Source organism: Cygnus atratus, chromosome 1, assembly GCF_013377495.2.
Source record: "Cygnus atratus isolate AKBS03 ecotype Queensland, Australia chromosome 1, CAtr_DNAZoo_HiC_assembly, whole genome shotgun sequence".
Lineage (NCBI taxonomy): Eukaryota > Metazoa > Chordata > Aves > Anseriformes > Anatidae > Cygnus > Cygnus atratus.
In genome coordinates, this window is record NC_066362.1 from 152,028,413 (window position 1) to 152,044,583 (window position 16,171).

Sequence of the window (16,171 nt, forward strand, 5' to 3'; positions counted from 1 at the left end):
CAATGACTAAACTGTACCCATATACTGTAAGACACACAACAGGGGCAAAGGAAAGATTTTTGTTTTACAAGCAACATGAGTTTCTGGTGTTCCGTCAGTAGAGATGTTATTATACTGATGCATTAGCACAGTACTGGAGTTAACAGTACTCTAGTTTTCTCTAGTTTATTCTTGTCCTCATAGTTCTAAATGCTACCTACACAACAACATGAGAGTTAATGTCAGATTAATAGTAATACCTCTCTTCTCAACCCATATATTTCTAGGGAAAAAAAAGCATTCCTAAAAACCTTGACACAGGGAATGCACAAGAGAAGCAATCTGAGAACAGATGGAGAAGATAGGTATGGAAAAATCATAGAAAGGATGACTAGAAAGAACAAATGAAATATCATGAAGAAGATTTGGCATTGCGTAAAATAAGGTAATATAAGCCTTTGTGACAGGAGGACTGAACTTCATGTATAAGGCAATCCTGTCAAAAGAGACAACACAGAATAACAGAAGCAGATAATTTTAAAGACAGCATGGTTGAACACACATTCTGGATTCCATGACAGGCATCCGGAAAGAGGAACTGAAACCAGTTTTAGTTAAGATACAAAAGGCAAGAGTTTCAGCTGTGTGAACAATAAAGCGTAGAACGCAAGGAAAAGACAACTCAGTGCATGATGACAGCACTTAAAGCCCCATACTGGCTTCCTACCTGCTTCAAAGTATATTGCAGCGTGTTAAGTTTGACCTCTGACATGGTCTCAAAGTTGGCCATTTCCCTCAGTGATGGTCCTATCAGCAGAAATATTTTAGCTCATAGATGGCCAAAACGCAACAGAACGGAGAAGTAAAAAAACCAGTTATTACATTGGTTTGTGAATTTGATTGCATACCATACTGTTTACTCATCTTTTGTCATGTATTCTAGTGCTTTAGCAATGGGAGAACAAAATTTGCTAAAGCAATTTACAGGAATCTCTTTATTTGAACTTAGGATGCAACCCACAGTAATTACGAGCAGTGTGTGGCAATATTTTCACTATTTAGGACAGGAAGTGAAAAATACCAAAACACATCTAAAATTACATTAGGGATTTATGTAGACAGAAGGTAATTACACAAAGTGGACTTTGGCCAAGACTCTCAGAACATGAAGCAATCTCGGAACCTTGTGGAAATTACCATGGGACCTTTGGTGATAAGTGGGCTAAATCTTTGTTTAAATTGTCCTAAAAAAGAAGCCTTCTCTAACAGCATGTTGTCTCTTTGCTAAGTGGATTGACAGCACCAGCATACTCCAAAATTATGATGACATCTCCAATACTACAGCATACAAGTGGAAAAAGAAAACCAACCAACCAAACAACAACAGAAACAAAACAGAAGCACGAGCATTTAAAAAACAGAGCAGGAGTAGACATCTCAAGTGTTTCATGTGCACAGAATTACTTGCTTCCCCCTCTAATTTATTTCAGACTAATCTGAGATCCTTTATTTTAGGTCAGTTCTATGACAATGGAAGTATGCCAATGTAACCTTCGTTTTCTTAATTAGCATTTAACAAGAAGTTTGTCCTCCTCTAGAAATATTCCCTTCCATAAGGAAGAATAACCTTGAACAGAAGACAAAACTAAGCCAAGGAGAGGAGAAAAATGAAATCGAAGCTCCAATATACTTTTGTACATTTAAAATGCATTTGTTTACATACCCTCAAAGCTTAAATAAAATAGCTCTGAATGAAAAATGACTTCATTTCCCAGAAGCAAGCACAGCACTGTGTCTGTATGCATAACTACTCCAGGAAAAACCAACTGCAAAGAATGTCTCTCTTTTACACATGCTTCCTACCATGGACCATGTGGTCTTGTAACTCATTGTTTATCTTGTCTGGAACCAAAAATGCCACTAAAAAACAATCCCAAGCCAGATGGCCAGTTTCACTAATCTGACCCTATTTCTTCCAAGTAAATCTAGTCAACTGTTACAATACTGATGCCCCAAATAATCCACCATTTCTATAATACTTAGATTTGCATATTTAGGTTAGAAATGCCAAGCATATCTGGATTAAGATTTTCCCCCAGTAAAACAATGCTTTGTCGTAAATTCTACTCTGGAGACCACACCAGAGGTTCGTGACTTGAACCAGACACGTCCACACATCGACGGTTTAAGCAGAAGCACACCCACAAAACATTCTGACTAAAGCTCACCTCTCCAGGTGAAATGCATTTGGAAGTTTCCTTTTAGGCTCCTTAAACCCTCATGTAAAGAGTGACAAATGCAGAGATTCTCTCTGTAGCCGCCCCCATGATAACAGATGACAAGATGCAGCACAAGCTTCATCTCTTGCTAATTAAACGAATCAATTAAGAGACTATTGTTGCAACTGTGTAACTGCTGTTCTATAGTGGCAATAACAACCCCACAGGGAGGTCTTTTACTACATTAAAATGCTGTCCTCCACAACTCCATTTGATATTATTAGAAACAGTTATTTGCGTCTTGCTGTCATATTAGTAGCAAAGGCAAATTATGGAAATATGCAGACCAGAATGGTCCCAGTATGAGATCAGGTTTGGTTTTCAGCCTCCGAGGGAACAATTGCTGAAATTCCAAAGTTCCCTAAAGTTCTTTAATGGAACTGATAAATCTATCAGCACAGCATCCATTTATATTCTAGGTAAGGGTCACATATTTGCATACTTTCCTGCTAAGCTGATACAATTCAACTAGATAAATTATCATATTAAGTTTACCCTCCTGAGTTAAACTGATGGAGTTCAAAATTGTTTTCGATGGTTGTCATTAATCGCTGTTACATCCTAAATGCTCACTTTGAAATCTAATTGTGCTGGTGTACCAAGGGTCATATTAATAGCATTTTTAATGTTAAATCTTTGTAAAACATGTTTATTTTACTGATAGTACCACTGAAGCCTAGAAGACTAATGAGAAACAAAGTATATTTATTATCAATAAAAACTTAATTTAAAATTTACATTCAGAGACTTAAATTAGCTTTACTAACTTCATCATGCCTTTGTTTCATTAAGATCCCCGGTTAAGCTTCAAAGCCATATAAATTAATACTTCCTAAACAGTTCTTGGGTATACGCCAAAGCTGCAGCCATCAAAAAGCTGTTTAAAAACACAGGCTACACATATGTTTATTATTTGGCAGTACACATCTTCTTCAGAGAAAAAAAAAAGCTAGATCTTCATTATGATGTAACAGTCTTGATACAGCTTAAAAAACAACAACAACAACAACAAAATATTTCTCTAGCCAGACAAAGCAACTAATAATTTCTTTCAACATTCGTAAATCTGTCTACCAAAGGAAATCACTTGAGTTACACTTGGGTAACCTGTCAACTTGTGTTCCAGGAAGTAACAGGCTAATCAACTACATTCAGTCCTTGTCCTTAAAGCATTACCAAGATGATTAAGAAAGAAACTTGTCAAATGGTGTATAGAAAATCAGAATTTCTTATTTTTCCATTTGTTTCCGAGGGATATCATGAGGGATAAGGGGCATAATTTATTATATGCAGAGACTCCTATAATGCAGTCAACACACACGCTGCACAATCCACTTATACGAAGGACATTCTAGGGAATTCTCACCTACTTATGATGTTATCACACATTTTCTCTGCAAATTAAAGCTTTAATTGAAAACAGATAAAAAAGGCCAAGATTAAAAATGAACAAATAAAAAGCAAAACATTTAGGACCCCAACGCAATAGACCATTTCTAGTCCGGTTTTGTAAGACAGCAAGGCTTGCAAACCAGATTTTCTGCCTATCAATCCTCATCCCCAACTCATTCTGTGTAATTATCCCGTGTGCACCCACAGACATAATTTTAATCTGCTGATAAACTTCAACCAAATTTGAAGAAAAGGCAGATAAATCCAACTGCCTATAAGTACAGTAGGAATTATGACTATACTTTCCACAAGTCTTCCGAAGAGCAGTGGCTGTGTTGAGGAAACAAGAGACCTAAATCCACCCTCCAGATGAGGAAAAGACACCTTGGCAGGAGCCATTTGGCCAGCCTGCAGGTTTACATTGGCCATCCAATATGCACGTAAGCAGCTCCAGCTTTACCTTGACACTGTTAGCTCTCACTTGAGAAGGTCTCAAAGACTAGAAGTTGTTGTTCTGGGGGAACTTGTGGAACCTGATTTCCTACAGATCTGTGTCCTCTATCTGGTATGTCTCTCCTTTCTCTTAAACAACCTCAGTATCCAATATTTTCTAAACTTCTCTTTTTTCATTTTGGAAGATTGTTAACTCGCAGGAAAGAGATGTTCCCATTAGCCCCATTCTGAAACCTCAGACTGCACCCACACTGAGGCTTGAAGGATCCAAGTGACTGAAATATGTGCAAACTTCTGATTTGTTTCAAGTCAAAGCAAAATTCAGAAAGAGCGCCAAGCACTTTCATATTTCTCCTTACAACGGAATCCTGAGCAAGAACCCCAAAATAATCTAAGTGATTTTAGGACATGTTTTTTGGTAACACTGGTATTTCTAAATTTCTCAGGTGCTTTCGAGAGTTCACTCCCAACAGACAGTTTTAATATATTCACTATACTTTATGCTTTCAAATATACAGATGTATAATATGAGAAGGGCATGTGTGGCTGCATGGTGGCACACCATCGTCCACATCACATCAGCTGGAACAATTCTCACTTCCCAGTCCTAATGGATGGGTCCAAATATCATTATTTTCAGAAGCTAAATCCATGTTGCATGAAATGCCCCCTTTCTGCAGAATACTGCAGAAGTTTGTAGCCAGACTCAGGATTCTCACTGTCCGTGTTCAAAAGGAATTTGCAGAAGTTAACATTTCCGAAGCAGCTGACCATTTTTCCTAGTGACACTTTCTGCACTGTTGTAATTCCTCTGGCAGAAGCTCTACTACTAGAAGCACAGTGGTTCAGAGAGGCTCTGAAACTAGCTGAAAAGACAAAAATCTACACAACCATAGAGTTCCCTTTAAATGAGCAAGGACCCTGATCTTAAGGCTTATGAAAGGGGATGAGTAAGAAAACTGTTTAAAAAAAAAAAAGATATTGGCTTGCAAAATAAACACCTACTGGACTATATTTATTTTCTTTTGATTAATATTCTACATATTCCAATACCGATAATCTTTGTAACCTCTGCAGGTTTTCAGCCAATGTTTGAAAGTCTGCATAAATCTTCAGTATATAAAGTCTCTGAAGTGTCACACACAGAAAGAAAAGCAGAAAGAAAGAAAATCTGTTAAGAACTGCAATGATTTGTAAGGGTGAAAGAAGCACGTTGTTAAACATCTGTCATTGTGAACTAAATCAGGCTCATACAGTCCAAGCTTCCCATCTATATTGCCATTTAATTGGACTTTGTAAGAATGGAAGGAGAAAGAAAAAAGGAGGAAGCTCTCTGGAAGCTGATGAGATTATATACAGACTGAAAAGTTCCAGGACAGTTTGTAAGCCTCAGTAATAGGACAGGAAAGTTGGAAGTTTGCTGTTGAAGGAACAGCAGACAAGTCATTGCAGCAGGGAGAATGGGAAAGGGAATCAGCAGTGAGAAGTACTTGAACTGTGGCCCCTAGGGTTACCTTTGATACATAAATGATGAATATGCAATAAGCCAGGAAGCAAAGGCAAAAATTTTGAGGAATGCCTGAATATAAATCTCTCAATTTCTGACCAACTTCATGAACAACATGCATAACTAATAACCCTGATTGTTTATGAAGCATCCTTCTGCCAACTTATCTGGAAGCAGTTAAAGAACAATCAAAAAGTCATTAATATTGAATGATCACTACTGTACTAGAATATATGCCAACAATATTAAAAAGCATGGCCAGGGATTGACAGAGACTAAATTTCCAAAATTCAGTTTTTTCCATCTGGAGTCTGCAGATCTAGTGGTGGCGGTGGTAAATCACTAAACTACTTTGAGTGGGTCTGGAAATAGGCAAGCGCAATATTAACAAGGTGATATTAATCACATGACAGCATACACTCCCACAGCAAAAGTTCAGTTTTGTAAATCAAACATAGCAAAAAGCACTCTGTCAGGGATGAGACTGAAGCAATGGAAAAACCTCCAGTGAGAAGGCTGAACCAAGCAAATGGCGCTAGGGAACTCAGAAGCACCTAAAAAAGGCATGATATTTAGGCCAGAATAATTCCACTCTGTTCTACGTGGGTTCCTATATTGCATTCACCACTGAAGGAGCACTGTCAGATAACATATTAGGCAAAATGACTAATATCTGTCACATATGTTGCACCATCATTCCCCCAAAGGAAAGACGTGACTCTTTCTCTACATTGCTGTTCTGACATTAGAGAACAGAGAGTCAAAAGAAACTCCACGAATGATGAGCAGAGGATAGTGAGAGTTGCAATCTTCCTCTGCAGCTGGGGATTTTTCACTGTCTGGGACTGTCTCTTTCAAGGGAAGCGTATGACTGGGCCAGCAGAACATTGCTGTCTAGCACGGTCTTCAGCCCACAGCTGACCATGATGTAATGGATAGGATGGAGCCAGGCCACTCACTATCTGAACATAAAGAAAGCATTTCTTAATTTGAAATTCTGCACAGAATCCATTACACACACTCTAGAATAAGTTTAATGCTTCCACAGAAATCTGCAGTTCTCTCTATACTTGAAGCTTTCTTTGCATTAAAAGCTGTCTGCCCAGATGCATTTCGTTGCTGAAGTCCAGCTGATAGAGGCACGAGTAATCAAGTAAATAATCAAGTATCAGAATGGGACCATCAGTGGTCCAGCAGATAACAGTCCTCTAAGAGGAAAAAAAAAAAAAAAAAAAGTGGAACAAAGAGACAAGACAACCAAAACTGGAGGCTAACTAGAAAGAGGAATGAAGGAGGGACTATGGTTCTCTGAAAGGACTGCTCAAACCCTAAGGCTTTTGAATTGCAGAAGCTTTTTGTATAGATCTTATCAATTTTCTATAGATATTTGTTACAAATCTACTTCTGTGAGCTACCTACAAATGGGAGACAACCTTTAAACCTCCCTGTTTCCTGGTATTCTGTCTTTTGGGTATGATTTTGGACATTAATCTGAAGCGTGGATTATCTTGTTTCCTTTTTCTTTGTACAGTATATATCACAATGAGATTTCTTGGTGTTAACAATAATGCTATTAGTAAATAAAACTACCTGAATAATTTTAGGTATAATGGCAGAATAGCAGGACTCCATGAGCACATGATATCGCATCATGTCCACCAAAGACAAACAAAGAGTAAAAACTCAGGTAAAATCTCAGCCATGACAATAACACATCAACTGTTCTGAAATAATCTAGGTTAGGACTCAAAATGTTACCATCTCAAGAAAAATAAACCACATCAGTGTAGTTTCCTAGTCTCCATCCATTTATTACAGCTAGAAGTATATAAAAGTTGCTTGCTCTTTGGGCAGAAGCACCCTTGTATGTCCTTCAATAGCACGGGTCCTGTATCATATCTGAGTCAAATAACCGTCTACTAAAAAACAATTCGCAGAAAGTAAGCTAATGCCACTCTAATTTGAAGACAGAACAATACTTAAAGAGCAAAAAATTCTAGTTGTGATCAGAAAAACAAAATTGTGTTAGACCCCCTGACTGATGCTAAGCGTGCACTCAAAGCTACGAGTTAAGGGAAAAGCAACATTTTCCCTGTTCTCCTTTAAAACAACAGAAATATGCTGCCACACTAATAGAAACATTTGCCCTACTGTCTGTGTTTGCCGTATGTTACACAGCAGAATTCGTATTATACTGTTGTCTTTCTGCTGCAACGTAGCTTTCTCTGTCCTTCACTTAGCTAAATGAAATATCAAGGATGCTCCTAATAGAGAAGCATACTTTTCACTTCACCTCAAAGTGGCAGCTGGCTTCTTGAAGCAGAGGTTTGTGTTTCATCAAAAAACAGCAGCAGAACTGTTTCTATTGTCCAATGTCAAAAAATCCAGTTAAACCATTTATCTAAGCTGATGCCCTCTTGACATGCCAAGGAGCTGTGCTCCCAATCAGCACGTTCTAAAAATACGTGCTGATGGACAGGCCAGCATTGTGTACACTAAATAGCACCACACCGTCTGCCACCACTGAAGTGCCATCAAAATTGCCCGTCAAAAGTAACACAGAATGCTCACTGCTATACCTAATGCTTTCCACTATGAAAAAAAAAAAAAGCAGAATAATTTTATAAATGGTTTACTATGTTGATAATAATACATTACAGCAATAATGAGAAATCAGTTTCTTGCTGCTAAATATTCTTTTCACATACTATCTTGATTGTATTTTTATGTCAGTAAACGTTTAATAAGAAGTATGTAATTGAGAACCCAAAATGCATTTCTAGAACCTTCATTCATGATATTCCTTCATTTGATTAAACATCTACATTTGTGCATGTGCACACATACACGTGCATGTGCACACACATAGACTGTAGACCTATACATTTAGACAGTCTATAGAGGATATCACTGTAAGGAAAAAACAACCTTCCCACTCTTTACAAAAGCTGAGGGCACTAAGTTGAAATCAAAAGAGCACAAGGACGTTAAAGGAGCAAAAGACAAATTAAATAAAGGAAACTAACTTAAGGGGAAGGAGAAAGAAAAGGATAGTAAGCTAGAAGAACTGATAGTCACAAGTGCAGACTCTGTCTTGGGAAATGTGGTAATAGAGCAAACTCTGGGAAACAGACTTAATTACTGCATCTCTATCCTGCTCACTGAAGTTCTCTCCCTGGGTTTGATCAGCAGGACACACGCATAATTTATACTAAATCAAAATGGGGGATAGAGTACTACAGGGTTTTCTTTTTAGTCCTCTGGAGAATTTTAGTTATAATCATACACTTGATTTCCCAAAATAACAAGGATCCAGTAAACACAACATGAGCTTGTCAGTAAGATTTGATATATATTATAATCTATTAGCCGTTTCATCATCAATTTTTTAAAGTCAAAACCAAATCAAAACTGTACCCTCTTTTGTCTTTTTTATCTTGTTGCACGAGGCCCAGCACAACAGTTATAGTCTGTAAGTAGAACTCCAGGGCACCTCTAACATATGAATACAAAATGTTTTCACATCTCACTTAACAAATTTAATTTTTAATGTCACTTTCCCAGTGCTACAGCACATTTGGGGTTCAGTTAAAATCTTTTCAATATTATGTTATGAAGTTGCATTAATATTTGTATCTTATCTACTTGGAGTAATTGTTTTTGTTTTTTTTTCACCCAAGACTATCAGATCAGTCAGTTAGCAGTGATCTTGCATATGCAGGATGCAACTCCAGAGCTGAAACATCACTACAAAAACAATGCTGCAGAGAAAAATTGTATTTTATGTTTTATTTGTAACTGCTGCTTTGCTTGATATTGAATAAGACATAAACATGTGTATGTGCACATATACAGATATACAAAAAAGCAAAAAATATTAGGAGCAGACTTCATCTCTAGAAAACACGCAAGTCTACAGGTATTCTTTTAAGTTTAATCTTACCGTATTATACCTCCCCAAAAATGGCTTCATAGGACTTGTAGAAGAACTAATCGTAAGTGGAATGAAAGCATTATCGTATGCGATCTTAATGTATCTTTGTCTAAAACCTATGGTGCATGAAGATGTCAGGACTAAATTCTGAAAGGAAAATTTCATTCCTGGACTTTCCACTGTTAGTGTCACTACTGAGAAACCTGTCAGCAGCAATTAGGACAACTTAATGTAGAGGATATTTCAATTTTATTTCATTTTCAGGTGCATAAGGAACTTGGAAAAATTCAATGACAGCATTTTAATCATGCCAATCATGGAAGTGGATGCTGCTTCAATCACACATGTTTATAAGCGCCCATCACCTAACACTTAACTCAGATTAACAGCACATGAAAAATCTGTTTTACTGAGTAATTTCTGTGAAATGGTGTAAAATCTGATTGGGATTTTAAATGTACTCCTCCCCAGCAAACAAAATCTGGGAGCATATTTAATTTGAGTGAAAAAAAGCACTTTGCATCATTAAGCAGTCTTTTTATAAGAGAGTTACCTACATGCCTTTGGGATGTGAGAGTACATGCTATGGTGAAGCAACAGATAGCAGAATGCTGAGGTGCTGGGGAAGAGTGGTTTTGATTCTAACATGGATCAAACCTGAGTATCTTGCAATAAGCTTACTAGTTTATACCCAGTTACTTTTAAAACCCTCGTAAATGAAACAGAGGCAGACTTGAATCAATTTAAATGTGGAGTGCAGGTACTGTGCACTGTGCTTTGGAAGTTATCTTTAAAAATTTGCCTAAATTCAGCTGTTAAGCTCAGAATATTTGCACAATCCTAACCTTCACAAACGCATGCTTGAATGTGCTGCCAGCATCATTTACCTGTTTTCTGTTTACATTACATTCTTCTATCAAGATAACTCTTGACAATAGTTACATGTACTTACCACTGTGCCTAGAAACTGAATGCTTGTATTTCCAGAGGCATTCCGAGAAAGCCGCTGGAAAAAAAAAAAAAAAAGATTTAAAAACTGATTAGAAGCTTCTCAGAAATTTGAAACAATTCTATTTTCTTTGTGTCTCATCACTGTAATCAAAACTGAGTACACAAAACTACACATAAAACAGATAAAGCAGGCATTTCCTTCAAGACTTTCAGTACCAGAAGTCTAATTCATACTTAACTCAGATTTTGGTTTTGTTTCAGTCTACTCAATAAAATTTACGTTGAAGAATAATGAAAACAAGTATGACCAAGTACAATGCAGAACAATCTTGGGCTTGCAGAAAGATGAATGTTATGAATAAAGAAGCTTTTGCCATCTCTAAGTGTCTGATTCTGTATTCCTGTTGCTCACACGTAACATTAATTTCATTTTCTCCTAATGAGAAACTTTTATATCTCTTTTTAAAATTCAAACATCCAATGATCCTACTTCGAAAAAGAAAAAAAAAAGAAACATCTGGTTACCTACTGCAGTTCATGAGTTGAGAGAGGTTATGAAACAGTCTTCAAATATTATATTGTCAGTAAGCCACAAGACAATGCAAAAGAAAATGTTATTGATTCAACACAATGTTACCCAGAATCTAAACATGTTAAATGCAGAAAGAATTCTTTTTTCTTGTGAGTTTTCTCTTTCTTCAGTGCAAAAAGTTTTTTCTTTTTCTTACTGCACTTAAATTACTGCATATATAGACCCCAAATCAGGGCCCTAGTCATGAAATACAGACATAACATACAGACTTACGTGTAACATACAGACTTACATGACGACATGCATACATACTAATACAGATTGAGAAGGTGAGTATAAAATGCAAACAGAGAGCTGCACTGAGATCTTCAGCATTTCAAAGGCCATGAATCCTAGCAACAGGGCTGCAAATCTGCTTGAGAGATCCTCCCTAGTCTGGTACCCCAGGCAGAACCAAGTGGACATCACTGAGATATGTCTAACCCACCCTCAAAATCTTTCAATTGCAGAGATTCCACAGTCTCCCTATGCAGTTCATCAGAGTTCTCAGCATCCTTATTCTTAGGAAGTTTTTTCCTAATATCTGATTAAAAATATCCTGTGCTGCAACTGCAGCACATTATTACTCCTCTTCTTCATCACAGACAGGAAACACAGATTATTCCCTTTCCTTTTACAGCTACATTTCAGGTATGTGAAGAGCCATTAGTCTTGTCTTCTCTTGACTAAGTGAAAAAACGCTCTGCAACAACAGCTAGATAACCCCCTGAGTAAGTTTAATAGCCATAAATTAAATGCCGGTCCCTTTTTAATAATAGTGCGTGTTCCTCAACTACACTTTATGAAGTAATAATTCCTATGGCCCAAACACAGGTACTTTTTGACTTAACAGGTCACACACTGACACTGCAATCTGTACAATCATATGAAAACAAAAGATGATGTGCCAAAGCCTGACATATTTCAACAATAATGATTAATGGAATGGAAAATATGGGAAATAAAATTTCATACAAAACCTGACGTTTACTTTTATAAAGGAAACAGGAATATACACTTTTCCCACAGTCTAGGATAAACACAATCAGGTTTTGGAAACCACAAAGAAGAACAAAGTACCGGCTGCCTACAATGAATGAACCGCATGCCAAAACAAACAAGTCCCAACCACTTGATAAGCTGTCAGAAAATGGCAAGCCGAAAAAAATTAAAGGATTTAATTTCTTTTTTTCCTGGAATGCCCTCCACCCTCGTTAGAGTTCTGTCACTTATTGTGCTACTCTTTTGTCCACTTTCAAGGGTCATTAGAGACCTTTTCATGTCCTAATAAAAATTCCATTTTTTGGCTAATCTCCCCATCACACATAAAAACACAAATTAAAAAACAAAATGAAACAAAGCAAAAATGAAATGAAAAATAGAGCCCTTCTGTCATTCTCTTTAAAGGCTTTCAAAGTAAAGCCAGGTATCTTGACAACTTGACTTATTTTTCGCAACTAAGAATCAAAAAGTATTTCCTCATACAAATTGTCTTTATTTCCAGCTAAACAAGCTAGCAAGCCAATTTAGCAACCTGTGGACTAGATATATAAAACCATATACATATATATGATTTATATATATATATATATATATATATATATATATATATATAAAATCAAGAAGGCACCTTCTAAAACTATGGTCACAAGACAAGACAAAGATATAAACAGCCTTTTTCCTGGTCTGACACTGCTGAAGTGCACTGGTATTACAGTATAGTGAATCCTCACTGCTGTTTACTGTGTCCAAAAGAGAGACACTACATTCAGTCATCAATAGCATCAAGAGTCAGTGTAAGAACTAAAATCCATCTCTTGAAATAAGACAGTAAAGGGGAAAAAATGGGGAAGGGGAGGAAAACAGTCAACAAATACAGAGGAGGAAAACGAAATTTTCCTTCTGGGTATCTTAAAAAAATAAATAAATAAATAAGAAAGGTAGAGAAATTCTCCAAGTCACAAAACATATGTTACACCAAGACCAAAAAGAGAACTGCCAGGCTTTTGAGAAACACATTACAAAAGAAGTCAGCACATTATCATAATTAATGTTTCAAATTACAGTTGTAAATAAATTTCAGCTGTTAGATGTGATTAGATTTTTTGAAGCATATTGAAAGGAGTTATTTCTGTTCCACTGGTGGGCTTGTGTTTCTGGGATTTGTAAATGTAATTGATGTTTTCAAGAAAATGAAAGGACACGGTTAACAATTATTCTTTTATTTTCCACCTCTTTAGAAAAAGGACCAGTCTCCAGTTACTCTTGTTAAGTTAGATATTTACATATTCTATACCTCATAATAGATGGTTTCATATTGCATGTGATAGCAGGAAAGTAATCAAATAGAGGTGACAAAAGAGAATAGCTAATTATATGCATTGCCATTGTTTTCCTAATAAATTGCAAATTATTTACTAAGAGGTTTACAGCAAAAAGCACAGGAAGTCTACCACTTGAACAAAGACAAAACAACACTGTATGTTCACCTGTGAATTGAATACAGTAAAATTACATCGTTCGTATCAATTACGTGATCTTAGACATAACTGATACTCTTCTCATTCATTCAACTGCTAGAGCTTCGGGCTACCTTAATTAGCATAATACAAGTTAAAAGTATAAAGCTTTTTCCTGATGAGAAAGTAACACGCTAAACCTACTCTGAAAAAAAAATCACGTCAGAAAATCTGTTTGTACTCTCAAAGCTGTCAAATGGGTGTGAGTTTTACATAAATATTATATGTATTTTTACACACAGGTTAGAGTATGTTATACTGTATACACTATGTATATACAAACAAAATGCCTGTGTCTGCATGTAAAAATAGACAAGTAATAGACAAGTGTACATAATCATACAAATGCATTCGATTTTCCTACTCTACCTTAAGTGTATGCTATACCACAGCCATTTCACAAACAATCGTTTTAATCTCTAAATCCCAGAAAATTACCAGAGGTTAGTGTGATATGACTTTAAATTCTTCTGCTTTGCCATAGAAAATTATTTCCACTTAGCTGAGTATCAATGATCTATTCATTGTAAGATGCAGTAGGGTTACAATCAGCTTTGCATTAAGCCTGCAGTGGATGAGCACTTTCAGATAAAAGTGATAATAACCTTTACGTGAAGGAGGATAAAGCAGCTCAGCCAAATATAAAATATATATTATTGAAAGAGGCTCTAAACTGACACGGACATTATTAAACAATAACAAGATCTCGGAAAATTTTTCACAAATCTTCTGGTACCTTGGGCTCTCCAAGCTGCTTGATGGGAGCAGCTGCAGAGAAGAAATGGTATCAAAACAAAGAAACTGAAACAGAGCAAAAGCAATTTTTCGCTTTGCTTACAATTTAAAAAAACCAATGTGTCAAGTCAAAATGAATATTCACTGGCAAAGGAAATAATGTATTTATTAAAGTTTCCCAAACACATTTATCTTCAACTACCATATATATTACCTTTATTTGTTGAAAGTAAAGCTGGAGACCATTTGTTACAGAAAATGTAAAGACTGTCACTTGGCCCATCTTTTTTGCAATTTTTTCAAGCAGTGGCATGACCACATTACCAGTCAGACAACATCTACCAGACTACACAAAACAAATTAAAAAAAAATCCCAAACCCAGAAAACCTGCTGATAAGTACCTTAAATAATTCCATAAGACTATAGATAAAATTGTGAGTGAAACACTGTGTGTTTTCCCAGCATGGTTCTGTTTTTCAGGATGCAGAAGTTCTTGCAGCCCCTATTGTTTCACCTCAACTGCTTGCTACCAGAAATTCTGAATGTCTTATGTCATGAATTTTAAGTGGAGAATGCTGTTCACATTTTCACCACTACCTGTAAATTCTTGAGAATTAAACCTAGTGAAATATAGGCCAGAATCATTCCCAGACAGGTTCAATTAAAAAACATAAAATAAAATAAAATACTGCCACAATAGGGAAGTCCATGGGGAAAAGAAAAAAAGAAAGAAAGAAAGAAAGAAAAAAAGTATTGTAACTTGTAAAGTTATAGCAGCTTCAGCTGCTAGTAACTCTTCTATGAAATTTTGTGTAGATGAAGGTGCATGGATATCTGAAATGCTCCACCATTCAAGTATATCAATCCCATTTTTGGAATCCCATGGCTGGGACAGGGAAGGGAAGAAAGCTGCAGAAGTAAGCGTGAAAGCATGAAGTCATCATTTTGTCAAAATGTGAAGACTAGTTTGGCTTTATCTCGCTCTCTACTTTTCCGTTTTCCCCTAGAACCTTTGCAGAAAGCAGAACACTCCAGTACTCCCTTTTCACAGCATAAAATCCCAGTCCACGGATTATAGCAAGGCAAGTTCCACAAAGTTTCAGGAGGGTAAAACCTCATCCCAGAAATAACGTAGCAAGAGCAGCCCACTCCTGTAGTCTTCTTGCATGGCTGACCCATAAGAAGGTCAGGCATGGACACTGGACCACCTATCTACAGCCAGTGACCAAGCTTTCTTGTCCACCGAAGACTGCATCGCACTGTATGTCCAGACCTGTGCAGCCTTGCAAGCCTTTCCACTGAAGGGATCACTCCACTTTTGTTACAATTTAGTGTTCTCCGCTGGTGGTGCCATCATTTCCTCACCTTACTGCATTAAGCTACAGACAAACTTGGCTAGATGTTGCGTGCTGCTCTACCCATAGCCATGATCAGTTTAAGATCACTCTTTAAATTAAATGAAGCCTCAGTTAGCTGTTCCACCTCAGGGCACGTCCACATTTTCCAGGTTCTTACAAGGACAGCAGTTACCCTGTAGGGAATGCGATGATCAAGTCCTGCTGTGTATGAGGCGTTCTGACATGTGAAAGATCTCTAAAGATTGGCTTAAATAGTACTATGACTAAGTATTCTTTCCCTGTAAAGGGAATCCTTCCAACGTGCTAAGATATAGGCCTCCCCCAGCACCTGTTGCAAGCTACCTGAATCCCGTTCCAAGGACTAAACAGAATCCACTCCCAAATAGTACAAATACAAATTTAAAACACAGTGTGAATGGCTTACAAGGCATTGATCCACACAGAGGAACTGCACCTGCACTTTTATAAGTGTCTGAGGCACCGTATAACAAC

The 16,171-nt window shown here is 36.8% G+C and overlaps 1 protein-coding gene across 2 annotated transcripts in view; it reads right to left on the reverse strand.

The window, feature by feature from the left end:
• The window catches only part of PCCA (propionyl-CoA carboxylase subunit alpha), a 284,596-nt gene that overhangs the window by 47,972 nt on the left and 220,453 nt on the right, over positions 1-16,171 (reverse strand). For both annotated transcript variants that reach the window (XM_035557044.2, XM_035557045.2), the window contains exon 21: positions 10,497-10,550. In XM_035557044.2, the coding sequence (XP_035412937.1) occupies positions 10,497-10,550 (54 nt within the window). The remainder of the gene's footprint in view (positions 1-10,496; positions 10,551-16,171) is intronic.